Source organism: Rhinichthys klamathensis, unplaced genomic scaffold, assembly GCF_029890125.1.
Source record: "Rhinichthys klamathensis goyatoka isolate OS25496 unplaced genomic scaffold, OSU_Roscu_1.1 h1tg000110l_1, whole genome shotgun sequence".
NCBI lineage: Eukaryota > Metazoa > Chordata > Actinopteri > Cypriniformes > Leuciscidae > Rhinichthys > Rhinichthys klamathensis.
In genome coordinates this window covers 2,196,890-2,224,064 of record NW_026606648.1, presented here as the reverse complement: position 1 = coordinate 2,224,064, position 27,175 = coordinate 2,196,890, and the positions used below count along the sequence as shown (strand labels likewise).

Sequence of the window (27,175 nt, the reverse complement as noted above, 5' to 3'; positions counted from 1 at the left end):
CATAGTGTGGGCCCCGAGCAGGCTCTGGTAATGGAACAAGAGGTGAAAACAATCCTTCAAAAGGGGGCTATAGAACGGGTTCCTCCTCCCAGTTTGGAGCTAGGTTATTACAGCCGATATTTCATCGTTCCAAAGTAGGATGGGAGGTTGCGTCAAATTTTAGATTTGCGCCTATAAAATCGCTCGGTAGGGAAGCTCAATTCAAGATGCTCACTATCAAGCAGGTCGTGTCACAAATCAGGTCCGAGGGCTGGTTTGTCACGATAGATCTAAAGGATGCTTACTTCCACATTTCCATACTTCCACAACACAGGAAGTTCCTGAGGTTTGCCTTCGGGGGCGAGGCATTCCAATATAGGGTTCTTCCGTTCGGTCTAGCTATCTCCCCGTACTTTACGGAGAAAAAGGAAGTGGGGGCTGAGGCTGAACACGAAGAAAAGTGTTTATCTCCTTCCCTGGAGACCACTTTTCTGGGCATTGTTTGGGATTAGGTCACCCGCATTGCTTCGATTCTTCAGCCTTGAAACAGTAAAGCTAGGCCAGCTACTCACTGTAAAGCAGTTTCAGAAACTGTTGGGTTTGATGGCAGCAGTGTCCAACGTTATACCTTGGCCTGTTGTACATGAGACCGCTGCGGTGGTGGCTCAGGACCAAGGGATTCTCCCCGAGGGGAAATCCACTCCGCACGATCAAAGTCACGCGGCGCTGCCTTCGTGCTCTGGTCTTGTGGAAAGAAACTTGGTTCCTATCCAAAGATCCTGTGCTGGGGGCTCTTTGTCGTCGCGTAAAGCTAACGACGGATGCTTCCCTCACATGGTGGGGGGCGGTCATGAGTGGTCGTCCAGCCCAAGGTCTGTGGCAGGACCATCATCTATCATGGCATATAAATTGTCTAGAGATGTTGGCAGTGTTTCAGGCTCTGAAACACTTCCTAGCAGACCTGAGAGGTCCTCATGTGCTAGTTCAGTCAGACAACACGTCGGTGGTCTCTTATATAAATCGTCAGGGGGGCCTGCGGTCTCGCCGGCTTTACAAGTTGGCCCGTCAGGTCCTCCTGTGGTCCCTAGGGAAGTTACTATCACTGAGAGCAATGTATCTTCCTGGGTATTTGAATGTGGTAGCGGACTCTCTGTCGAGGCAGGGGCCGAGGCCGGGGGAATGGAGACTCCACCCCCTGAGGTGGTGGAGCTCCTTTGGTTGAGTTTCGGTCGCGCCGAGGCGGACCTATTCGCTTCCAAGGAGATATCGCACTGTCGTCTGTGGTTCTCCATCAGTCATCCAGCCCCTCTGGGGTTGGACGCTATGGTGCAGCCGTGGCCGAGGTCACGTCTGTACGCTTTTCCCCCGATTGCTCTGCTACCAGGAGTTCTGGAGAGGGATAGCCGGGACGGGGTCAGTCTACTATTAGTAGCCCCGTTCTGGCCGGCCCGAGTATGGTTTGCGGACCTGGTTTCTCTCCTGGACGGCTCTCCTTTGGAGCTCCCGGTCAGGAGGGATCTACTCTCTCAGGCGGGCGGCTTAATATTTCACCCCCGCCCAGAGTTATGGAAACTGTGGGCTTGGCCTCTGAGGGGGCCCAGCTCTTAGATTCCGGTCTCTCAACCGAGGTTGTTGAGACCATCCTTCACTCCAGAGCTCCATCCACAGGAAGCTAAATGCCTTTGAAGTGAAAACTTTTCACTTCTTGGTATGGAGAACACCTGTAGGACCCAGTTAACTGCCCAGTGGGTGCAGTGCTGGAATTCCTGCAGGAGCGTTTCTCCACAGGGTTATCCCCCTCCACACTAAAGGTGTATGTGGCGGCACTGGCTGCTTACCACGTCCCTTTCAGTGGAGTTTCTCTTGGGAGACACCCGCTTATAACTCGTTTCCTTCGTGGCACTTTGAGGCTGAGGCCAGCAGTTCGTGCCTGGAATTTTCGCCTGGTATGGTTAAGGCTTTTCTATACCCTAGGCCAGGTTGTGTTCCTAAGGTCCCTACTAATGTTGTTAGACCTACAGTTCTGCAGGCTTTCTGTCCTCCTCCATTTCTGTCGTCAGACCAGGAGAAACTTAATTTGCTCTGCCCAGTGAGGGTGTTAGACGCTTATGTCCACAGAGCTGCCCTGTAGAGGAAATCAGAACATTTATTTGTATGTTTCGGGCCACCCAGGAAAGGGTGTCCTGCGTCTAAATAGAGAATGAGCAAGTGTGGTCGAGGCTATCTCACTTGCTTATGAGTCGGCTGGTCAGCCTTCACCTTTGGCTGTACGAGCCCGCTCTACTAGGAGTATGGCTGCATCCAAAGCTTTATTGTCAGGAGTTTCCCTGAGTGAGGTTTGTGATGCGACCGGATGGTCTTCACCGTGCAGGTGCTCTCGTCCGCTGTGCGCTAGATCTCACATGACGGTCACTTGCTCCTATGGCGACGTGGGTATTCGCGTTCCCACAGCGTTTGACGCAGCTCGAAGTTCCCTTGAAAGGGAACGTCTCGGTTACGTATGTAACCCTAGTTCCCTGATAGGGAACGAGACGCTGCGTCGTTCTGCTATACTCCGGCATTCCCGTTAAGCGCTCCTTCAGGCCTATCAGAAGCTGATGCGCTTGTGTTTTTTGGGGTGCTTTATAGTTTCCTGGTCGATGACGTCACCCGCCTATGACGTTCCGTCTCTCCATTGGGCTGATTCCATACGTGCTTCATGACGCACAACGCAGGGGCGTTCCCACAGCGTTTGACGCAGCGTCTCGTTCCCTATCAGGGAACTAGGGTTATATACGTAACCGAGACGATTTCTAGACACAGAAAACGACGTGCTGTTCTTGCTACGCTAGCGAGATGTCGTCAAATTGTAAGTTAAAGATGAAGATGATGCTGATAGATACGATCAGCGCAATGCATGATGCTATGTAGGGCTTGGGTTAGTGACCATCAGTTGTACACTACTTTTCAAAATGCATTCTGGGATACATTGAGTGGACTATATAGGGTATAATAATCATCACTATACATTCGGACAGCACTACAAAATGGCGAGCTCACTATATAGTCCACTATATAGTGAGTAGTGGGAGATTTCGGACACAGCCAAAAGCCTTGTTACATCACGGCCACAAGCCATGACTTGCAACGTACTATTCAGAAGTGGTATTTGAAGGAGGGACCACCTTATAAAGAGAATTTGATTAGACAAAATGAGTCAGTGCAGCATGAGTCATCAATAGTTTCGGTCTGAAAGGAAAAATACTACATTTTACATGCATAAATCTGCTAAAAATTAATTTTGTCAAGGTTTAGCAGTATGTAAGCATATAGATGACCTCAAAGCTAACACACATGGACTAAAAACCAAAAGATGTGTGTTTTTGATGTGTATAAAGTTGGTTATTTTCTGGTTTAAATTTATTGTGATTTTATCTGTTTTTGTCTGTTTATGTTTTGGTTTAGATAAATGCTGCCCTGATAACAAAAATAAATTATACTATCTATGTACAAAATTCAAAGGTTCGCAGTCAGTAATGTAAGGAATAATTGACGACAGGCCGTTGAATTATTCGAAAAATAATGCACACCCGAGGTGGTAATGCGGTCACGACGCGAAGCGGAGTGGCCGTTACACCTCGGGTGTGCATTATTTTTCTAATAATTCAACGGCCTGAAGTCAATTATTCCGCTTATACTACAGTTACCACACCTCGAAACATTGTTCAGATGATGCATTTCAAGACGTTTGTCAAGTTTTTGTCATTAAAACGCTCTTGTATGTAGGACTAATTTCTTACGCATCTAATCCCATGCCTCCGTTGCTAATTCCAAAACATCATTTTAGAGTTAGTAACGGAGGTTTGAGCCACTGATAGCAGACTAATGATGGGGACACACTTACGACTTGCTGAAACATTCGAAGACTGACTGTTTCCATCAACTGTAGCAACACAGACTGTGAAGCTAAGTTACAGACTGAACGCGCTGAACACGCGTTTGGGCATGATCAGTCATAAGTATCAAATTACATTCATAACTGGCCTAAGTCAGTGTGTCCCGGCTTTATGCAGTTATTAATGCCGTTATTAGAGAGAGAGAGAGAGAGAGATGTTGCAATAATGAGAAAGAAAAGCATGTGTGTCAATATTATTATTTATTTATTAATTAAATTTGTTTTAATTCGTTCATTCTTGTTTTCTATAATTGACAGTAGATAACCCAATAAATGAAACACACAAAGCCCTTTTAACAAGTAGGCCTATCAATAATTATTTATTTGTTATATTATCTGGAATAATTACGAAAACCCAGCAGGACTATCAATTTATTTATATAGCCTATATTCAATTTAATTTTCTATTTAGCCTATAGGTATAGGACTACATACTTTATTTATTAAAATTAAACTGTATGTGTCCATTGATTGTGAAGTTAGACATCGAAAATTGCAGATCAAGCGCATGGGGCTGCATGTTTTTTTCTTGTTATGAATTGTATCCTATTTTCCGTTATTACGGTTAACTACGCGCAGTGATATGGAACTGTAATGCGGTCAAGCCTGCCTGGAACTACTTTAGCCGTGCGTTTCCCTGAAAATAATTGCACACCTTAGAACATTCTCAACCAATCAGAATCAAGCATTCAACAGCCCTGTAGTATAATATTTTATAAAGTTTAAGAATAAGTTAATATCAATTAAGCAATGATGCATTTAATTGGGCAAGAATAAATTGGTTTAAATTGTAATAATATTTTCACAATATTACTGTGTTAATGGTATTTTTAATCAAATAAATGATGAATGTGAGCATAAGAGACTAATTGTTTTTGGTTTTGTGTTCCTTATGTTCAGTTCCTGTTTGCCAGTGTTTCCTTTGCTAGTTTGTCTCTGTAGTCGCTGATTGAGTTATGCAGGTGTTCCTTGCTACGTTATCTCTATGTGTATATTAGACCTCGGTTCATTCAGTTATTTTTTTCCGTGTCGTCTGTGGTAGTGTACATTTATTCTTGTGTTTTCTCCTGTGGTTGTTAAAGAGTGTTATTAAAGTCTGTCATTATACTCTTGTGCGCATCATTCACGTGACACTCCTTACAGACAAATCTTACAGACCAACTTTAGTGAAGATTACCTCAAAGGTAACACACATGGACTAAAAGCCAAAAATAGATGTAGGTCAGTGTAGCTTGTAATATAGGAACAACAACATTTTCAAATGGGTTGCTCGACTGTAGTTCAACCCTGCAACAAACACATTCTGTCATACTTGGGTCAAATGGTTGAAATTATGTTCAGTTCTCTTTCACAATCTTTTACTAAACAATCAATGTTTGTCTTTGATTGAATAAATCAATAGTTATGCCAGTTTTTGTGGATATTCAAGTTCAATGATGTGAGAATAAACTCCAATCACCTGCTCTCAGTTTAACCTTGGACCTCAGCGCACAAAAGAAGCCACTAAAAGAAAACACAATTAATGCCATTCTGAGGTTATTATTAATATCACCGATTGGATTGTCTTTACAGAAGATCCCCACTAAGCTCACCAAATGCAGTTTGGAAAGGAGTTTGTGAGGCAAAACAGCTTCTACAAATGTGTGATAAATGAAGGGGAAACAGACCTGGATTCTGCGGATGTGTTTGAGGTGCGTGTTGTTTCTCCTACATATGTGTTTTAGAGAGCTGAGGGCGGAGGGGAGCACAAATATTTACAAAAGATGATGCCATCAGCATGCGTGTACTGTATATGTTTGCTTCTCTATCCAGTAATAGCAACCAGAAAAAATACCAGGTAACTGAAACTGACTTGTGTTGTGTTTCACCTTTCCTTGGCAAGATACTTTTATAATCTGTTCCTCTGCCAGTTGGCTTTCAAAGGGAAGGCGTCTGCTATCGACCACCTGATCCAGAAAATTCCAGAACGCCTAAGCTTCAGAGATGAGAATGGAGCTAGCCTACTGCACTATGCCTCAGCCGGAGGAAACCTGGACATAATTCGACTCATTGTTTCTACTGTGGGTCCTGAGGGTAAAACTTAATCCTTGACATGGTTTTAAAGCCACAATGTAATGGAATTAGTGACAGGTCATTACTTCCATATTGTGATGCACAAAAAAGAAACTAAAGTAGGACTTGGACAAACTTACAATATCTTATTGTAACTTATTGTAGATAAGACAAACTTATTAACTTCATTCTGACTTGATTGAGTAATTTCTACACTATTAGCTGCTCTCTCCTCATCTGCTATTGGTTGGACAAACAGATAAGCCCAGCAAACTGCAAAATTCGGTGACATTTTCATATTAAATTGAATTTGACATTAGTTGTTGATTGGATGGAGGCAGATTTGAATGCGAACTTGCAGTCGATTGTAAGATGGGGCGGAGTTTAACTGGACTACATCACCAGAGAGAAGTCTGTTGTTTCACTGGAAAAATAAAACGTTTAAAACATGCATAAATACATTTTTACAATAGAGTGTTGCAAGGATGATGTTTTTTTGTAGGCCAAAACATTGAAACAAGTTAACATTTTAGCATTTCCTGTTCCATTGTCCTGAAGTCAATGGATTTTTCAAATGGGTTTTTTCGTTAAAAGTCATGTATTAAAGTCATGCAACCTTTGTGCCAGCTGTTTGTGCAGTTCGTTTATAGCCTACATTTAGATTTTTTAATTCTGGCAATTGTATTTAGGCTTCAAAATTCATAAAAAATTTGTTTATTTTTGAAGATTATCCTGATGAACAAAACAAGTACGAATCATAAACTTTTGTTGGTCACAGAGCTTTTTATTTGCAATAATACAAAAGTCAATAGGAAAATCCTATTGTTTTTTTTTATTGAGAGAGCCAGGTTGGCCTACAGACTCAAATAGAATTTCTATTTCATTCTGACTTGAGTGAGTAATTTCTACACTATTAGCTGCTCTCTCCTCACCTGCTGTTGGTTGGACAAACAGATAAGCCCAGCAAACTGCAAAATCTGTGACATTTTCATATTAAATTAAATTTGACAACCCAGAAATATAACTTACGTTTTGTAGAAGATCATAAGACTACTTTTAAATCAATCTACAGCAAAAAGGAAGGAAATAACTTTAGGATCCAGTTCTAGGAATTAAGACACTGGATCCGACTCTTGAGGCAGCAAATCGTTATCTTCATAATCTACATAAAATTACATTTTAACCTTCTTAAACAACATATTTTGAGAAATTACACTTGAGTCTAGCTTTGCACTAATTGCATTGTGTATATATATATATATATATATATATATATATGTGTGTGTTTTGAAGGCCTTGTCCAGGCCTTGTTTATTCACCCCAGTCTTTTGCTATTCAGATCACATCAGGTCAATGTGTCATTATGTTCTAATGATTATAAAACTATCACATAATCTCCTCAGGGATCACACACTTACGTCACTGGGCTGCTTATTGTGAACACTACTTCAATAAATCATTGACAAAACAGAGCCACCGGTTCACTCACTACAATGGCAAAAGACCAAATGATATTCAGATTGCACATTTCTCTTCTTAATTACATCTATTACACTGCAATATCCTGCCGAAATAAACAAACATCTAAAACCAGACCAGATATATTAGGCTAGGAGAGCAGCTAACCACCTTGGGCTGGTTAGCTGCTCTCCTAGCCTAATATATCTGGTCTGATTTTAGATGGGTTTTAGACACTTGTTAGCTGGCTAGGAGATCAACTGACCAACCAGCTAAATAGTAATGATTTTTTCTCAAACCAGTCCCAAACTCCCCCTGCAGCCAATTCTAAAGATTACATTGGTAATTTCAACCACAGTGCTGATTGCCTACACAATGCTTGTGATGATGTCATAAGTTACCCCTGGTTACAGTGTATGCCCTGTGATTGTATGGTTTATATTTTTTTCATAAATGTTTGTTTCTCATTGTTTGGTTATATATGAGTTTGGTAACTTTCTCTAGTCTAAGGTGCACATTAGACAGATGACAAAAAACACCAAGAGTTTTATTTCTTTATTTTCTTTATATGGAATTTACATCAACTATATTAGTTTATATCCCCATTTTCAAAACTTACCTTCTGGGTTTATGGCTGCAGTATGGTTTTCGGGGGGTGGGGGTTTAAGAGGAAGTGCAGCCTATACTGTTCCTCATTTTATGCCATCCCAAGGAGTTCTGGGTAGTGTTGGCATAGTCCATTTCCTAGTGTGAGCAAGGGGGTCATTGTTTCATTGTTTCATTTTGTTATTGTGTTTATTTTGATAGTATGTAGAAATTTATTGTTTTTTATTTGTATTTCTTTCCTCGTAAAATTGATGTTAATGTATTTTGAATATTATTTTAATTTAAGTTTATATATGTATTATGTATGTGTACATATTATTTCAATTCCCTATTATCATGAAATGGTTGAACCTTTCAGTATAAAATAATTTATTTTGTCGGTTCGAGTCAGTTCTGGTGAGGGACCTCCGTGAGGAGGGCCACCCTTAGTGTCTTTGTTTATGTTATTTTTGATTTGTTATTCTTTTTCTGAAGTCAATGCAAATTTTAATTGACTGCAAGCAGTGTCTCCTGCCTTTGCTCTGGTCACGTCCCCACATTATGGTGGCAGCGGTGCGATAATCCAGAAGAGGAGCATTGCTGTGTGAAATCTTTGGGTGTGATGGCACCAAAACGGGCAGCACGTATGGAGACACTAGCGCAAGTGGACCCTGGAGAAGATGGGGCAAACGATGGGGCTAGTGGAGGTGCTGTTGAGCTTATTCTCTCTGAGAGTTCTTCTAAGGACATTGGTGAGCTCAAGGATATGTTCCAGAAGTTCCTGGTGAATCAACAAGAAAGACAAGTTCGTCAAGAACAAGAAAATGCACGACAAGAAACAAGATTGAGGTCCTTGCAACATCAATTTTGAGAGAAGTGACTCATCATACCTCGATGAGAAATCCACCGCTTGGTGAGAGTGAGGGCCCAGACACTTCTTCCAGAAATTCTGATGGAGTTCGACATTCAACTGCTGGGGGTCCATTAAAAGAGCCAAAGATGCAGCAGCTCAGTGAGATGGATGACATATAGCATTATCTGACTACCTTTGAGCGAATTGCTACCGTGTGCAGATGGCCTCCAGAGGATTGGGCCATTCGACTAGTACCTCTACTCACTGGCAAGGCCCGTGCTGCCTATGTGGCTATGGATGTGGACGAAGACAGCGACTATGGGGAGGTGAGAGAGGCAATACTGAAGAAATATTCTATCAATGCTGAGACCTATCGACAGCGGTTTCGTTCCATGGAGGTTCTGATGGAGGAAACTCCTAAGGAACTAAGGAATTGTATGTTCGGTTGAAGGATTTACTCTATAAGTGGGTGAAACCTGCAGAAAAGACAATGCAGCAGTTTGCAGAGACCGTCATCTTGGAACAGTTTTTGAGAATGTTGTGTCCTGAACTACAAACCTGGATTAAGGAGCATGATCCATCTTCTGCCGAGGAGGCCGCCAAGCTGGTGGATGTCTTTGTGGCAGCTAGGCAAAGGACTGAGCCTTGGAGTTTTGCTCATTGGAAGACAGCAAGGGACAAGACTTCCTCTCGCAAGACAACCTCACTGCTAGAAGGGGGTAAGAGTATGGGTCAGAGACTGGTGAAACAAACAGAAACATCTAGCTTAACTATAGTTGGGACCTATTAAGTGTTTTAGTTGTGGCCAGATAGGCCATAAGAAACCAATGTGTCCAAACCTAAATAAAAAGCTTACCAATATCTGTTATGTTCCACGGATTATGATACCTGAACCTAGCATTACTCCAATGCCCAGTGATGTCACAATTCCTGTAGAACTGAATGGAAAAAGGTTATAGCTTTGGTAGACACAGGATGCACCCAAACTTTGGTAGAAATGTATCTTGTTTCTGAATGTTCTAGTGTGCCCTGTTATGGTTAAATGTATCCATGGAGAAGAACGGTCTTATCCGACCACTGAAGAGTAAGGGTGATGAGCAATCCTACCTAATGAAAGTGGGGCTAGCGCCAAAACTGCCATATCCTGTGATCATTGGTCATGATAGTCCTGTGTTAATGGACTTATTGCAGCCAAGTAGTACCTGTAATGTGGTGTTAATTTGTGCAAAGTCTCGACAGAGCCAAGAGGGGAATGAGACAAACTCCTTGAAATGCCTTCCTTTTTATGATTGTGATATTTCAACCCATCCAGTGAAACCTGTGAAGTTTAAAGCAGAGAAGAGGTTAGACTAGTTTCAAGGAACTGTGGTGCAAGTCACAGCAAGGGAAGGTTCACCAAAATTAAATTTGGAGTGGCAGATCCCTGCCAATATGTCTGAACTGCAGGAAACCGATTCTGAAATTGGTCCCATCTATTCTAGAATGATAAACATGCAAAGCAAGGCAGAGAGATGGTCTTCAATGGTTCTACTTTTTGTTTAGAGAATGAACTTCTGTATTGTAAGACCCGAAACTGGCAACAAATGGTTCTTCCCATAAGTGTACGCAAGATTGTGTTAAAAATGGGGCATTCTATCCCCTGGGCTGTGTCGTAAAATGTATCGAATCAGTAAACACTTTTTCTGGTCAGGGATGACCAAAGATATAGCTGAGTTTTGCAAGACGTGTCCAGAATGCCAATGTACTGCCCCTCGGGGTCCTCCAAAAGCTCCTTTGATGCCTTTGCATGTAATAGAGATTCCTTTCCAACGTCTAGGCATGGATATTGTGGGCCCGTTAGAGAGGAGTAAAGCAGGTAACAAAAATATGCTGGTAATTTGTGACTATGCAAGTTGATATCCTGAAGTTTTCCCTTTGAAGAACAATAAGGCCAAATCTGTAGCCTTTTGTTTGGTGCAGTTTTTTTTCTAGAGTGGGTTTTCTCCAGGAGATACTGACTGACAGAGGAACCAATTTCACTTCAAAGCTACTGCAACAGGTTTATCAATTGTTGGGTATAAGAGGTTTGAAGACCACACCTTACCATCCCAAAACCGATGGTCTTGTAGAAAGATTCAATCAAACCCTTGTTCAAATGCTCCGTAAATTTGTAAGTGACACCGGGTCTGATTGGCACCAGTGGTTACAGTACTTATTATTTGCGTACAGAGAAGTTCCACAGGCTTCTACAGGCTTCTCTCCCTTTCAGTTGATGTATGATGTGCGGGGTCCTCTGTCTTTGCTGAAAGATACCTGGGAACAAAGTTCACAGATATCTAGTAAGCTGAATGTCATTGATTATGTGTTGCAAATGAGAGAGAAACTGGAGAAAAAACTGGAAAAAAGTCAGCAGTGGAAAACTTACAAGAAGCACATCGTAGGCAGAAAGGTTGGTATGATAGGAAGACAAGGCAGCGGTTCTTTGATGTAGGTCAGCAGGTTTTAGTCATGCTTCCAACAGAAGATAAGTTGTTGGGTAAATGGCAGGGTCCGTTCAAAGTTACTAACAAGTTAGGACCTACAACTTATGAATTTGCCACTCATAGTTGGTCACGTTCTCATAGAACATTGCATATTAATCTCTTGAAGGAATGGTTTCCACAGAAAGAGTCTGCAAGTGCAAATTTGATTCGGTTGGTGGAAGAAGAGGAGGTAGAAGAGCAGTATATATCGGTGAATCAGGAAACCTCCTCAGTTAATCAGTTAATCTTGAGCACTTATCAGGGGAGCAGAAATGACAAATTCAAGAGTTATGTGATCCAGAACTGTTTAAGAGTACCCCTGGTTGTACCCCTCTCATTCGGCATCAATTATGTTGAAACCTAATGCTCAAGTGAAAAGAATGAGTTATCGTATTCCAGAAAAGATTGTGTCAGCATTTACTGAGGAGGTTAGGTTAATGCAGGAAATGGGCATTGTGGAGCCTTCTCAAAGTGAATGGTGTAACCCTGTTGTGTTAGTACCGAAAATGACGGAAGTTTGCGTTTCTGTATTGATTTTCGCTACTTAAAGGCGAAATTCTTGCCAAAATTTAACCTAGGCTCTTTTTGTTAATCTACCCGGGTCAAACTTCTTTTTAGTAAACTGTGTACACAATGAAGTCAATGCTCAAGTTCATGTGTAGAGCCCCCGGTGATACTTCGAGCACAGTTTTATGTTGTGTCGAGCCTCCTTAGTGTTTTAAAAATAGCGATTTTGATTCTATCATAGAAGAGCCCCATGCACTCATGCACTCCCATTCGAAAGGCAATTTGACCTAAAACGAAAATAAGGCGTTCTTAAAATTTTAAAATTGGCTTTTCCATTCTAATTATGCTTTTACACGAAAGCTTGACTTGATCCTGCCAAGTGTTCTATAGCCAAAAGTGAGACTGAGTATTTGGGCTATATATTAGGTAATGGTGTTATTAAACCCCAGATCCAGAAGATACACGCTAATCAGACCTGCCCACTTCCAAGTACAAAAAAGCAGGTCAGATCTTTTTTAGGTCTAGAGGGGTGGTATCGGAGGTTTATACCTCACTTTGCCACTAGGGCAGCGCTACTAACATATTTGACACAGAAGTCGGGCCTAATTCAAATTCAGTGGACCGAACAGTCCAGTTTAGCTTTCCAAGATTTGAAGGAAGGATTGGTGACAAATCCTGTCCTGTGTAGTCCTGATTTTGAGAAAATGTTTGTGCTTCAGATAGATGCCTCTGAAGTGGGATTGGGAGCGGTCTTGAAACAAGAGCAGGGAGGTGAGTTACATCCTGTGGCTTAATTGAGTAGAAAACTGTATCCTCGGGAGACAAGATACCTGTCATTGAAAAAGAGTGTTTGGCACTGAAATGGGCTCTTGATTCTTTTAAATACTACCTGTTGGGACGAGATTTTGTTGTTCAAACGGATCATAGAGCACTTCAATGGATTGACAAAATGAAAGATACCAATACTCGTGTAACTCGTTGAAGTTTGGCTATATGCAACCTTTCCATTTCATTGTAAGAGATCGGCCAGGGTCAGAAAACGTGACCACAGACTTTCTTTCTCGCTTACCTTGCGAGAGGGATGAGGGGAAGATGTGACGATGTCATAAGTTACCCCTGGATGCGGTGTATGCCCTGTGTTTGTTTGGTTTATATTTTTTGCATAAATGTTTGTTTCTTATTGTTTGGTTAAATGAATTTGGTAACTTTTTCTAGTCTAAGGTGTACATTAGACAGATACAAAAGACACCAAGAGTTTTATTTCTTTATTTTCTTTATTTAGAATTTACATAAACTATATTAGTTTATATCCCCATTTTCAAAACTTATGGCTGCAGTATGGTTTCCGGGGAGTGGGGGTTAAGAGGAAGTGCAGCCTTCCTGTTCCTCATTGTATGCCATCCCAAGGAATTCTGGGTAGTGTAGGCATAGTCCATTTCTTACATTGAGCAAGGGGGTCATTGTTTCATTGTGTTATTGTTTATTTTGATAGCATGTAGAAATGTATTGTTTTTTATTTGTATTTCTTTCCTTTTAAAATTGATGTTAATGTATTTTGAATATTATTTTAATTTAAGTTTATATATGTATTATGTGTACATATTATTTCAATTCCCTATTATCATGAAATGGTTGAACCTTTCAGTATACAATTTATTTTGTCTGTTCGAGTCAGTTCTGGTGAGGGACCTCCGTGAGGAGGGTCACCTGTTATTTTTGATTTGTTGTTATTTTTCTGAAGTCAATACAATTTTGACTTGACTGCAAGCAGTGTCTCCTGCCTTTTGCTCTGGTCGTGTCCCCACAATGCTAAAAGAAATACTAACCCCTGACTAAATTCTAACCTTATACTTAGTAAAGTGTTAGTAGTTCACTTTGGAGTGCACTCTCCCTCACCTTTATCCAGTCTCGCTAGAAAAGGTTAAAACATTTATTTAGACCATTAAGAATGTAGAAAATATGTACGATATAGTTTCAATGTTAGTCTTTACAAGTTTAGATTTCTGAGATGCATACAATAAAAGGAGAGACAAAGTGGCTATCCTATTTAAACTTGAAATACACATGCACATTTTTGTTCATGAGTTCTCAATTTATTGTCTTCAGCCCTTCACATCACCATATTAATCAATAATTTAAAAAAATTCTATTATTTGGTAGAAGTCATTATTCGTGCCTTTCCAAATAAGGTATTTTGACTCATCACTATGACACATAGCTTACCTCTGAACGCTTACTGAATGTCCTACTGTCCTGAACGTCACAACCATTGCATATATTGAGTTTTTTGCTTTGTAGAGCTGAATGTACAGGATGAGCAGGGCAGAACTCCTCTGCACTGGGCTGTGGAGAAGGATCAACAGCAGAGCTGTGAATTACTGTTAGACCTGGGTGCTGACCCCAACATCCTCAACAGTGCCCTGATGGGCCCTCTGCATTTGGCTGTCACTAAAAGATACAATCATCTGGTAGAGGTCAGTCACACACATGCTGCTGGTAATCTGTTTGGGTTACTGTCAGGGTAAAGAGCAGCTGTAGATATGCATTCTCTTGAATATTTTGTCATTATGTGCATCAGACTGTATCAAATATTTTAATTTATTAAAAAAGTTTGGATTTTTTTTTTTGATAGTCTCTTATGCTTAGCAAGGCTGCAATTATTTGATCAAAATATACAGTAAAAACAGTAATATTCTGAAATATTAGAATTTTAAAGAACACTGGTAACACTTTGTGTCCTTGTTACATGTACTGTACTAACTGAAGTAAGAATATTAAATTATGCATAATTACATGCAACTAACCCTAAACGCAAACCTACCCCTTATTATATAGTAAGTACATGCTATTAATTAATTAATTAATTAATTAATTAATTAATTAGTACTTAAATGTATAGTTACACTGTAACAGGGACACCTTAAAATAAAGTGTAACCAACTGTTTTCTATTTTAAAATATAATTTATACCTGTGATGGCAAAGCTGAATTTCCCTTTGAAGACGCTGTGGGAACGCCCCTGCCTAATTGTAATGGAAGCACGTGTAAAATCAGTCTAATGATGGAACGCCATAGGCGGGTAACGCCATGACCAGAGACACCTAGAGACCTGCCGGATTCAGTGCTTTATCTCAGGCTTTGGAAGCACGCTCAGAGGTTTCTTCAGGCCCGAGTAAAGCACCGGAACTGCAACTTTCCAGCTCTGAGATGTTGGATGTTGTGAGATGTTGAGGAATCACCACCTCATACTCCTGTAAATGAGGAGCTGTTGGAGGTTGTGACTCGTGCCGTGGCCAGACTGAACATCGACTGGCCGGCCGAGAAACAGGAAGTTCGCCATAAAAGTAAATTACACCAACGTTTCACAACCTCTTCGTCAGGGCCTACAGTTTTTTCCTGATCTCCACATATACCGATGTGGAAGAAACCGGTTTCCTACCAAGTCTTCATTCATCCCAAACATCTAATTATTCTAACATCTTAGGTCTGAAGGAGTATGGTTAAGGAGCCTTCAATGGCTAAAATGGATATGAGGACCGACCGACACCACTGGCAGACCCCTCCAAGGGGAAATGGATTATACCTCATTATATACAGTGTCCATCTCCCCTTGGTGCCCTCAGAGGACCATTCTGCCAACCCCGCCACCTTGTGTGCTTTGGGGTGCAGTGTTTTCCAGCGAGCTCAAGTCTCAACGTCTGGGCTAAATTTTTAAAAATGTTTTCATCATTAAAAATAATGCTTCTTAATATTTTCGTGGAACAGTTATTTTCAAATTTCAGTTCGAACTTCTTTCAAAAACATAAAAAAATAATTTTACCAAACTTTTCGACTTTCGTTGAATTTGATTGAGCGGTGTATTCTGTAACTTCTGGTTATTTTTCAAGGTGTAAATTAGATATTACATGTGCAAGACTTTCAAGTTAGTCGTTTTACTGTATAAATACCATAGTATTTAAATAATTCTAAAATAACAATGGTTGAAGTAAAAATAAAGCAAGATTGTCTAAAATGTAAGTTACTAAGTATTAACTTCTTGTTTATTGAACTGTAGCAATGTCAGAGTCAAAGTACAGAAGCAATATCACACTGTAATTACCTGTGTCCTCATGCGTAATGTTGAATCACAGTCATACTGATTTTCTGGCTTGTGAGATATTAATTTGATAGCATAGGGACAGCTCAGTGGGAAAGATAAAGGTGTCTTCTGTCTGCTTCCTGTTGGGCTGAAATGTTGAAGGAATTATACTTGAGTGCCTTGCAGATAATTATGATAACTTTGCTCATGTCTGGCATAGGTCCTTCTGTCCTGTGACAGAACAGATGTCAATCTGGAAGGGGATCTGGGAAACACCCCAGTGATGCTGGCCTGCAGCAATAATAATTGCCAAGCTCTCCGTTCTCTTGTGAGTACAAAGGGCATTAAAAGTCAAGTGTGACAGACAGAATCTAGAATATCACATTGTGTAATAAAAGTGTTTTTTTTCTTTCCTTACAGTTCAAACGTGGCGCCAAGATGTGTCTTCAGAACAAACTGGGTCACTATGCCATCCATACAGTTGCTTTTGCAGGTGCCAAAGAGGCCATGGAGCTGGTTTTGAAAATTGGTAAGCAAGTTTAATATTCTCGTTGCACCAATTCACCATGACGAATCCACTCCCAACCTATTCACCAAGCTGTTTAGACAGGCACTGTGATTTAGCACAATGCATGGGTGGTCTTCTGTTCCGGAATGATGTGTTCAAGACACACTGTAAATATTTCTTTTTCTTTTTCCGACAGTTCCCTGTGGCTATGACACAGTTTTCATTTCGGTCCAATATTTTCAGATGCTGAAATGCAAAACAGTTAAAACAGATAGAGGGTGAACAAGTCAAAAGTGACTGCAACCTTCAGTGCTATGAGATTTAGTTGCCAGCATGTCACATGGTAACCAAACAAAGCAGTCATGCTTTCAATGTGATTGAGGTTTGTGATATCAGGGATAGTTCAAAGAAAAAAAAGAAAAAAATTCAGTCATCCTTTACTCACCCTCATGTCATTCCAAACCTGTATTACTTTTTGTTTATCCTGTAAAGATTAATGTAGATTAATTAATTAATGTAAATAATGTAGACCACTGGCCATTCTTTTTCCATGTATTTACAATTAATGGTGACTGTTGCATAAAAAAAAAAAACATGCAAAAAAGGGGACTGGCGCTTCAAAAAGATGCTAAAGCACCATAAAAAGGGGCCTGTTCTCTTCATGCACTATATTCCTCATTTTAGCTATTGTATGTCTCCAGAAGTCTTGAAATATAGAGCATGAGTTAGATGAAACCCTTTTATAATAACATTATGGTGCTTTGTCATTGTGGAGCTCTAGACCCCATTCACGTCATTATATTGAAAAAAATGGCCAAGATATTCTTAAGAAATGACCCTTTGTGTTCTACAGGAGAAAGTGGAGGTTTGGAATTACATGAGGGTCAGCAAATGATGACAATTTAATTTTTTTAAAATGCCTCTGTGTATTTTCATCTGTATCAACTGTCAAATATGAAAAAATTAAGCTGAACATTTCATCTCCTCTCTTTCTCATCCTCATGAAGGAGAAGAGCTTGGCATTTCCACTTCAGTGCACATTAATTATTTGGATAAGACCAAAAGCACCCCCCTCCATCTAGCTGTACGTGGGGGTAACATTGAGGTGATCAAACTTTGCATCATTAAAGGAGCCAGAGTGGATCAGCAACAGGTAACTGCTGTTTCAAGAGGTATAAAATGTCTCAGTTAGGATTGTAACCCTGGTTCTTTGAGAAGGGAACGAGATGCTACGTCAAAATGTTGAAGCTATGGACATGCTTCTGCATTACCTGCATCTGAAGCACGTGTGAAATCACTTCAATCTCATTGGTGAAACGTAGTCTGATTTAACCCTGATGATAACCCTAATAATGGGAAATGGTTTGCCCTCTCAGGGAAAACCCCTTGGTCTTGAGTCACCACTGCAATGGTCTCATGTTTATAAGGCCCATCATGTTGGACACAACTGCCATGAGCCCTAACAGTCCCTGACATCGTTTTACAGTGACAGCCTAGCCTAGCCTGATCTATTATATGGCTGAGAGAATCGACTTGATACAAGCAGGAGACAGACCCTTACCCTATGCCTGCATCGTAGTCGAATCCCATATCACTCCTAGAAAAGTGTTTCTCTTTAAGGGACAAAGCACATTCTTCTCGTGGTTTAATCTTAACCCCAAGCACCTCATGTGAGCGATGGCAACATTGCGATGCCAAACCGCCATCTGATCTCTGGTAAAGGCTGAATAATATGCCCTGAAATGACTTGCCGGCAGGGAATGACCAAACATACTTCTCCAATATCCTCCTCAGAGTGAACGAGTAAGTAGCAACACTCTGCTTTTATAATTTGCAAAACCCAGAAGTTGCCATGCTGCCCAATAGTCTGAAAGAGATATCAGTCTCTCGAGATTGACCCCTGATGTAGACGGAGTAATATGCCCAGTGCCCTGAAACAGCTTGCTGGCAGGGGACCACCGAACATATTTCTCCAACACCCTCCTCGGACGGAGTGAGCATCCCAGTTCCACAACATTCTAAGATGGAGACCGGGCCAGATGTTCACTTGAAACTTCTCTGCCCGAAACACCGGAGATGGCTGGGTTGGCAGACTGGTCTCCCGAGGGCAGAGAGAAGAAATGGGCACATTTAACCCTGGTGTGGGTCACTTCTCCTCAGAGGGGCCTGCCCTCGAGCCTTCTGCTATAGGATGGCGGTCTTCAGATCTGTCCGCCCCTGGAAAGGCTTCAGCTGTGAGAGCCATCTCGACCCCCAGTCTCTCTGAGGGGGGCTCGAGAAGGGACACTCTGTTTTTGTTGTTCACGTCTAGAGGAGCTTTTACTCAGCTGGGGCTGCTCTTTAGTAACAGCCCTGGCATGCATTCTGGAATGTCACCACCTGTTTCTTGGCCTCCTGAAACCTCTCGACAACAGTATTAACTGCATTGCTAAAGAGGCCAGAAAGAGAAACGGAGCGTCCTCATGAACGTTTTGTCCCTCTCTCTTATCCTTTAGAGGTTAAAGAAAAGATAGGGTCCAGCGTGGAGGTGGGGAATTACTTGACAGGAAAGCCTTGTCTAACTTAGTCGTGATGCACTTCCTGCTTCTCTGCTGGCGAATCAATTTAGCAACATCATAACTCAAAATCTCCAAACTTTCCTTATAAGCTGGGGAGAGAGATGGCGAATCCTTGAACTCCACTGCCTCGATGCTAACAATATCCAACTTCTCAGAGCTGGATAAAGCCAACAATGGGGCCTCACTCACCCTGGAAAAAACCACAGAGGTGTTTCAGGGTCTGGAATGAAGCCACTGAAACCGGAAGGTGAGAGCTGAGAAAGGGAAAAACCCATCTCAAGCTCCTCTGTCAATTCCATTTTTAACCCCCATGATCTGAGCAGGTGCGTTTGCCTGACCTCCCTCCTCGAAGAGAGCCAGGTGGGAATAGAGAGTTCTCAATGGCAGACGCTTGCAAGCTCGAGAGCGGACTCATCTCCCAGGGAGACCACACACAGGTGTGTGTCATCTCCTATAATGTAGTACGGGCCGGGATACACATTTTAAACTGCTGCTTATTACTTGCCATAATGATAATATAATGGGTCACACAACACCAAATAAGACTCACATGACACAGAGCACTTACTGAAAATACGTAAGCTGACGTTGTTTGGTCCGGATGTCCTTTATAGCTTACGGATGCTCCATCATCTGTCACTGGACTGTGTTTTGCCAATGAGTTTGGAGTGATTTCACACCTGCTTCATATAATATCATAATATAAAAGTTAACAAGCAAAACTAAAACGATCAAAGAACTCAACAGACTCGATGGCCCAAGGCTTGTGATGAAAAAGTTTATTTTTCTTTTATCAGGGAGTCTGTGGCAGTCCATTTAACTATGATATTGTGGAAATAAAAATTGTGTAATTTTGACACGCTAATTGGAGAGTCTTAAATGGAAAGTTCCCCCAAAACTGAAAATTGTCATCATTTACTCATCATCCTCATATCATTCATCCTCATGCCAAAACTGTCTTTAAACAAAAAAAGTTACTTTATTGGGCTCTTGATTTCAACCCCTCTTAGGAACTTAGGGCCAGATTTACTAAATGGGGCAAATTAGCGTGAGCACAATTCCACAAATGCGCCGATGGGAGTGGCTAGTTTTGCGTGTGATTCTGTGCAAATTAAAGAACACAGACGCAGTCAAATCATTTACATAATGAACAACACAATCTACCAAGTGCAGCCCAAATTAGCGTTGGGACCACGGATAACGCAGGTGAAAATGCGAACTGTGAAATCCCCGCTAAAAGAGCCAGAGGACAAACAATTACGGGTTGTAAGAAGTTGTGATGCACCTGGTGTTGCGGGACTCCTTGTAGTTGAGGTTCCAAGTCATCTTTTATTTCCTGCAGCAAATTAAAAATAGCATGGCTTGGCAAATGATATGTTCGGATAACGTCTTCCTCTGGCATATTTTCTCCCTTCTACCATGCGCTCTCTGTTCTCTGTGGTGTCTCCTCCTAGCAGCAACAATTGCAGCCATGTCGAAAGATGGGTTAAGACATGCTTTTTTGGAGTGTTAAATATTGGCGCAAATTCCAGTAAATTGACTAGTGCAAACATTAGTAAATCGTGTTGCGTGCCTCCCATAAATTTTGCATCTGAAAGGGAAACTCCCAGTAGCCTACAAATGAATATGCAATACGTTCAGCCACAAAAACAACTCAGTCCACGCCTTTTTAGTGCTAATTTTGCCCTGTGTGTCCTTAGTAAATCCAGACAGTAGTTTTTAAGGCCAAAAGAGGGTTTGCTCTGGAGCAAGCTGTTAGTAGATCTGGCCCTTAGTGTCACAGTTATCTGGACTTCTTCATCTTTAGCTTCACTTGAATGAAAACAAACTGAAAGTCCATGAATCACATGTGTTCCTTTGTTTGATTTTCCCGCCACTCATCAGTTGTCATGGATACTCATCAGATCATCACACCTGTTCATCATCTCCTCATTATCACGGTGTATTTAAGTTCCTCGTCTTCACTCTGTATTTGTCGGTTGTTGTTTGTGCAGTGATGGGATGGTTGATACCGGGGCTCCGATGCTTCGACGCAGTTTTCAAAGCACTTTTGTATCACACACTGTACCGATACTTGTATCGAAATGACAATACCACGTGATTGATGACGTTTGAAGCTTCGAACGTCATGCAGTATTGGAAGGTTGGGACACGGGGACAGCTGGTTTAAAAAATATTGCCGCTTCATGACCCCAACTGATCAAAGGGAAATGATTATGGAGGAGGCATTATTTAAACGATTTAACACTACACTTCCCTATAACATAATTTATATATTTTTTAAAACAGAACAGCCAAATTCATCATTCATGTGATTCAGATCACATACTTGTATATTTTGTAGTATTGATCAATATGTGAATCCGTTGACCAGGCTACACATGACACGAGTTGTGGTCTTTTAGTCTAAATGTGGCATATGTTATAATTATGATTTACCAGAGCATGTTTTTTTTCTTGTGTGGCAGAAATGGATTTCAATAGAATGGTCTAGAAACAGAAATCATGGCAGGTTGAAACCACCCCCTGCTGAGTATTATCCACCAATTAGAATTTTGTCATAAACATATTTTACCATACTCCTCCTGCAGCTGTAATAAGATATTCTGCAAAATTACATAATATAATCATGAATCCATTATCATCAAGACTCATTTCTGTAAAAGCTTTTTAATACATTAAACCACACCATGCCCTGTAAGAAGTTTGGGGACAGAAATAACAAAATTGTTAAATATGCCTAATGTCTGGCTATAATGTCACTATTCGGAAAGAGATACAAAAAAATGTAATAATAATTTCATGAAATGGAGCCATAGAAGAATGTGGTTTGCAATGAATACAAAAGCAGCCTGATTTCCTGACTCTCGTTCTCGACCACACAGACACAAACACACTTACACTCCTCCATTTGTCGTCTTCAGTCTGTAGCAGGAGGGTTAATGCATTCAGTAATAGCTTCAGATAGTTAAATTGATACAAATTGCAGCCACTTACATCTATAACTGAGCTTGGCCGTTCTGTCCATTGCCACAGCAATTCAGGGTGCTCTCTCATTAATGGTTTGTGTTATTGGTGCAGCAGCTGAGAGAATGTCCCCCTCTTGCAATACCTTGCCTCTCCTATGTCAGGCTAATAGCTGACTTCCATCTTTGTGTCTGTGTATGTGTGGCTTGATTGTTTTGCAGTGTGACAAATCCACGGCCCTCCACTTTGCCTGCACTCAGGGTGCTCTGGATGCCATCAAAATCATGATTTCCTCTTACAACAGAGTGGAAGACATCATCAACCTCAGGGATGGAGCCAATCAGACCCCCTTACATAGGTCAGTGTGATGCCTTACTATACTCTCCAATAGTCATTATTAAGTTAACTAGCCTTCTGGATTATATCAGAGCTGATCTCAGTTTGTTAAAAGGACAGTTCCCCCAAAAGTTATAATTCATCAATTACTCGACTACTTATGTCATTCCAAATCCTTAAGGCTTTCGTTCATCATCGAAACATAAATAAAGAATTATTATTATTATTATTATTTTTTAATGAAACTGACTGATTTATGTTCCTATTGAAAGTCCATTCACTTTTTGAGTTTTTATCCATTGGACTTTATAGTAAAAGGATTTAAATTTTTGAAATTGACACTAAAATGTATTTGTAAACAATATCTAAAGTAAAAACCTGAAAGTAAACAATTAAACGTGCTTACTTTTCACAATTAAACTCACGTTTTTGTGAGTATTTTTCCTCCTAATGTGTTTGGTTATATGTATTCTTGTTTGTACAACTTGTTTGTCTCAATAAAAATGTTAGAAGTAATTATACTACTTTCTTTTAAAGCACTTTTGCTATGACCAAACAAATGTATTTATAATGATGATGCCATTATAGGGTGCTTGTCCAATTGCAATTTGCAGATGTATTTGTTTGATTTATTCCCAATGCTTTAATGATTAACAATGACTTTATTTTCCTAATAGAGCCACGTTGTTTGATCATGTCGAGTTGGCTGAATATCTTATTTCAAAGGTAAATGTTTGAATGGCTGCTTTGTGAGAATGTAAATGGCTGAAACATCCAAACTCACACCTTTATTTTGCTGAATGTGCACTTTGTGAACCAGCAAACTGCGTTGCTTGGATTGATCTTTTGATAGGACTAATATTAACCACCATATCTCATTATATTATCGTGTGTTCTTTGATAACACCGGCAATTCACTGTTATTTGGATCTCATTTGTCTTGGAAAGGGAGCAGATATTGACTGTATTGATTGTAAGGGACTGTCTCCACTGCTGATGGCCTCCAACTGCAGTGCTTGGAAAACTGTTGCATATTTACTGTCAATAGGTAAAGCATTTTCATGAATTTTCAACACTTTTTATCTCCAATATCAATTGCATGCACGTTTCTGCATATTTAACATTTTGTCCTATTGAAAATAGGTGTCAATTTCAAAGTCAAAGACAAAGCAGGTCGCAACTTCCTCCACCTTGTCATTCTTCAACCGAAAGGGCTGAAAAATCTTCCTGAGACAGTCTTACAGGTATGAAAATCTTCCTAAACGTCAAGTTCAGTTTGTCAAATGCAGAACACTTTCATTTTGAAAGAAAGCCTGAAGAGTTCAAGTGACCCTGTGTTATGGATTATTACATAATGCATTGTTTTGAACATGCGCATGTTCTGTATATAGTTATAAGAACCCATTGCCTCCTCCAGAGTAATGCTGTGAAGGAGATGTTGTCTGATGAGGATGTTGAAGGCTGCACTCCTCTGCACTACGCCTGCAAACTTGGCATTCACGATTCGGTCAAAAATATGCTGGGTCTCAATATCTTCTTGGGTCAAAAGTCACGGGAGAAGAAATCAGCGCTTCACTTCGCTGCAGAGTGAGAACGTTTGTAATGCAGTCAGAGCTATATCAAAGCCATATCTTTGTGCTTATTTTCTTATAAGTAATACGTTTTGACCTGCAATAACATATCGTTCCTGACCATTTATGATAATTTTGCTGGAATTTATACAAACTTTCTCATTTCACATGCTCCCAAACCTGTTAATTTTTTTTTCTTCTCCAATATCTGTCAGATATGGGCGTTTAAACACATGCCACAGGCTGCTGGAGAACCTCACGGACTCCAAAATGCTGAATGATTGGGACGAAAAGGGTCTGACATCCCTTCATCTTGCTTCAAGGGCAGGACACACACAAGTAGTGGAGCTGCTGCTCCGGAGGGGAGCGCTGTTTCAAAAGTACACCATACTTTTTTTTTGAAAAGCAAAACATCTACATTTTTCACAGTCATCACAAGCAGAACTTCATTACTCTAATAACTACCAGGCAGTGTTATTTTAATCATTGAGATACTACACTGTAAAAAGTGGTAACCTGGAATTGTTACATTGAATAGCTGATTTTTAATCCATGTATTTTGTTGGTATAAATTAAAATTGGTTGATTCAGCAACATTCAATTAAATAAATAAAAAATTACCCCTGGAATAAAACAAGTTCATTTTTAAATGTTATAATTAAATAAGTGCCAGCTTCACAAAATGCTTGGTTACGTTGTGAGTTCATTCAGCTGGAAGTTCTGTCATAAGGTCTGTTTTAATCTCTAGTGATTACAAAGGCTGGTCCTGTTTACATCATGCTGCGGCTGAGGGATACACACAGACAATGAAAATCCTCCTCGCAGCCAATGTCAAACTACTGGACGGAACAAATGAAGATGGGGTAAGCAGCGTAACAATCCCTAACACCTGTGTAGCATAGTCAGTTTGAAGAATACAATTTTACCAAACCATAGGAAACTGAGCTTTGAAGATCCAAAGAACAAAGCATAATACTCTCATTAAATTTCACATTTGTCATAACATTTTACAGAATTTTTTTTATATCTTTATTCAGCAAAGATGCATAAATAAAACATTTACAATTTTACAATGTTGATTTTTTTTATTCATCAAAGAATATTAATTTGTAATAATAATAATATAATAATAATAATATTAATTAAGCAGCAAAACTGCTTTCAACATTGGTATTAATAAGAAATGTTTCTTGAGCAGCAAATCAGCATATCAGAATGATTTCTGAAGGATCATGTGACACTGAAGACTGAAGTAATGATGCTGAAAATTCAGCGTTGCCATCTCAAGAATAAATTATATTTTAAAATATATTAAATTAGAAAACATTTCTTTTAAATTGTAATAATATTTCATAATATTACTGTTCTACTGTATGTTGTCAAATAAGTGCATACTTGATGAGCATTAGACACTTTTTTCAAAAAGTATTTTATTTTTTATACTTTTACTATACTGTATTTATTTATTTATTTACTCATTTAAAGCAATTGTCATTTATGATAAGTTTGAACAACACTGCTTTTTAACCAAACATGTATGCTTTAATAGAACACAGCCCTTCACATTGCTGCACAAGCGGGACATGTAGGTGCTGTTTTGCTGTTATTGGAAAGAGGAGCTGAAATCACTCTCAACAATGCTGACAACTCTTTTTTGCATGAAGCTGTGCGAAATGAGAAAAAAGATGTAGTGAATGCCACTATCGAAAGTGAGAGGTAAGGAGACATCCACTTTCAAGATGGTTAAGTTAATAGCCTTACATTGCTTTGACACCCCACAGCTAATACATGTAGTAAAAAAAAAAAAAAAAGGATTGGAGGACAGTATTGATTTTAATATAAAATGCAACTTGGATTGCAGATTAATAATAATATATGAATTAATATTGTAACATTGTTGCAGTGTTCATTTTATCTGATTGTTCCCTTTCAGTAGTCACGTTCTATGTATGTAGGATCTGAACAACAAATTGGGGATCGCTTTGAGAGACCAATCTGCTTTGGCTCGTTTAGTTTACAATCAATGCACATTGGCATGCGATAATGGCATCAGCTGCTCCGCCTCGCAGCACGAGCATATAATGAGCAGAAGAAGCGTCACATCCTTGCTTTTATCTTCGGAGCAGAGCGATTCTACTGTTCCTGCTCTATTTTCTAAGAGTGTTTAACTTCAAAAAGAAAACGTCTCAGGTTACGACTGTAACCATAGTTCCATGAGAAAGGGAACAAGACGATGCGTCAACGGCGCTTTGGGAACGCCCCCAGCGTGAATGCATCTGAGCATCAATGTCAACTAGTCCAATGGAAAGAATGAGCGTCACGGGCGGGTGACGTCATGACCAGGAAGGGATAAAAGCACATCCGGTGCAAACCGGCATTAGCTTCGAAATCGCCGAAGCAAGCCGATCACAGGGATGCAGGAAGTATGGCAGGGTGACGCATCGTCTCGTTCCCTTTCTCAGGGAACTATGGTTACAGTCGTAACCTGAGACGTTCCCTTTCAAGGGAACTCGCGATGCGTCAACGACGCTTTGGGAACGAGAATACCCAAAACGGCAGACTTTCAAATGCCTGAGTGTCAGCCTGTTGTCACTGCACCAAGCACCTGGGATCCTGGGGCAGCATCCATGTCCAAGCTGTAAAACTCACGAATGTCAATCCGCCGCATCACAAACGTCTTAGAGAGAACTCCAGATAATACGCTTAGAAGCCATACTCCTAGTGGAATGAGCCCTGACCACCAAATGGTTGGCCAGAAGACTCAGAAGAAAGAAGAATAGTCTCGACTATCTATTTGCTCAATAGGTTGGATTTTCTTGACAGAGAAGTCCGATGAACATAAGTGTCCAGTGCTCGCACTGGGCACAAGAGGTTCAGCTTTTCCTGGTCCAAAAAATGGGGGAGGACAGAGACCTGCACCACAATAGGCCTCGGAATAATGGTAGGCACCATTGGAACATATCCATGTTTCTGGTAAGATTGCCTTGGCCATCCCCGGTGCACTCAAGGCAGGTGGGGACCGAAAGGGCCTGAAGGTCTGACTCTTATAGGGACGAAATAGCGTGCAGAAAATAGTCTTAAAAGAAAGGAACTTCTCTGAGACCAAATCTAAGGGCTCGAAGGGAACCCTAGATAGGCCTTCTAGAACTATTGCCAGGTCCCAAGCCAGCACCCTAGTGCAAGTTGCAGGCCTCAGCCTCAAAGTGCCACGAAGGAAACGAGTGATCAGGGGGTCGCGACCCAAAAATGTACTACCCACCAGGGCGTGGAAAGCCGCAATGGTTGCCA

The 27,175-nt window shown here is 40.6% G+C and overlaps 1 protein-coding gene across 2 annotated transcripts in view; it reads left to right on the top strand.

Moving 5' to 3' along the window:
• Nucleotides 1-27,175, top strand: part of trpa1b (transient receptor potential cation channel, subfamily A, member 1b) — a 64,423-nt gene that overhangs the window by 11,854 nt on the left and 25,394 nt on the right. The window contains exons 1-15 of one of the 2 annotated variants that reach the window (XM_056254133.1): nt 5,055-5,097; nt 5,486-5,604; nt 5,824-5,986; nt 14,168-14,343; nt 16,168-16,275; nt 16,368-16,476; nt 17,463-17,608; nt 22,202-22,338; nt 22,994-23,042; nt 23,265-23,364; nt 23,460-23,560; nt 23,734-23,903; nt 24,103-24,267; nt 24,636-24,750; nt 25,437-25,603. In XM_056254133.1, coding sequence (XP_056110108.1) covers nt 5,509-5,604; nt 5,824-5,986; nt 14,168-14,343; nt 16,168-16,275; nt 16,368-16,476; nt 17,463-17,608; nt 22,202-22,338; nt 22,994-23,042; nt 23,265-23,364; nt 23,460-23,560; nt 23,734-23,903; nt 24,103-24,267; nt 24,636-24,750; nt 25,437-25,603 — 1,802 coding nt within the window. In that variant the 5' untranslated portion in view covers nt 5,055-5,097; nt 5,486-5,508. Of the gene's footprint in view, nt 1-5,054; nt 5,098-5,485; nt 5,605-5,823; nt 5,987-14,167; nt 14,344-16,167; nt 16,276-16,367; nt 16,477-17,462; nt 17,609-22,201; nt 22,339-22,993; nt 23,043-23,264; nt 23,365-23,459; nt 23,561-23,733; nt 23,904-24,102; nt 24,268-24,635; nt 24,751-25,436; nt 25,604-27,175 lie in introns of those variants that run through there. The other variant, XM_056254132.1, reaches the window with a different exon arrangement.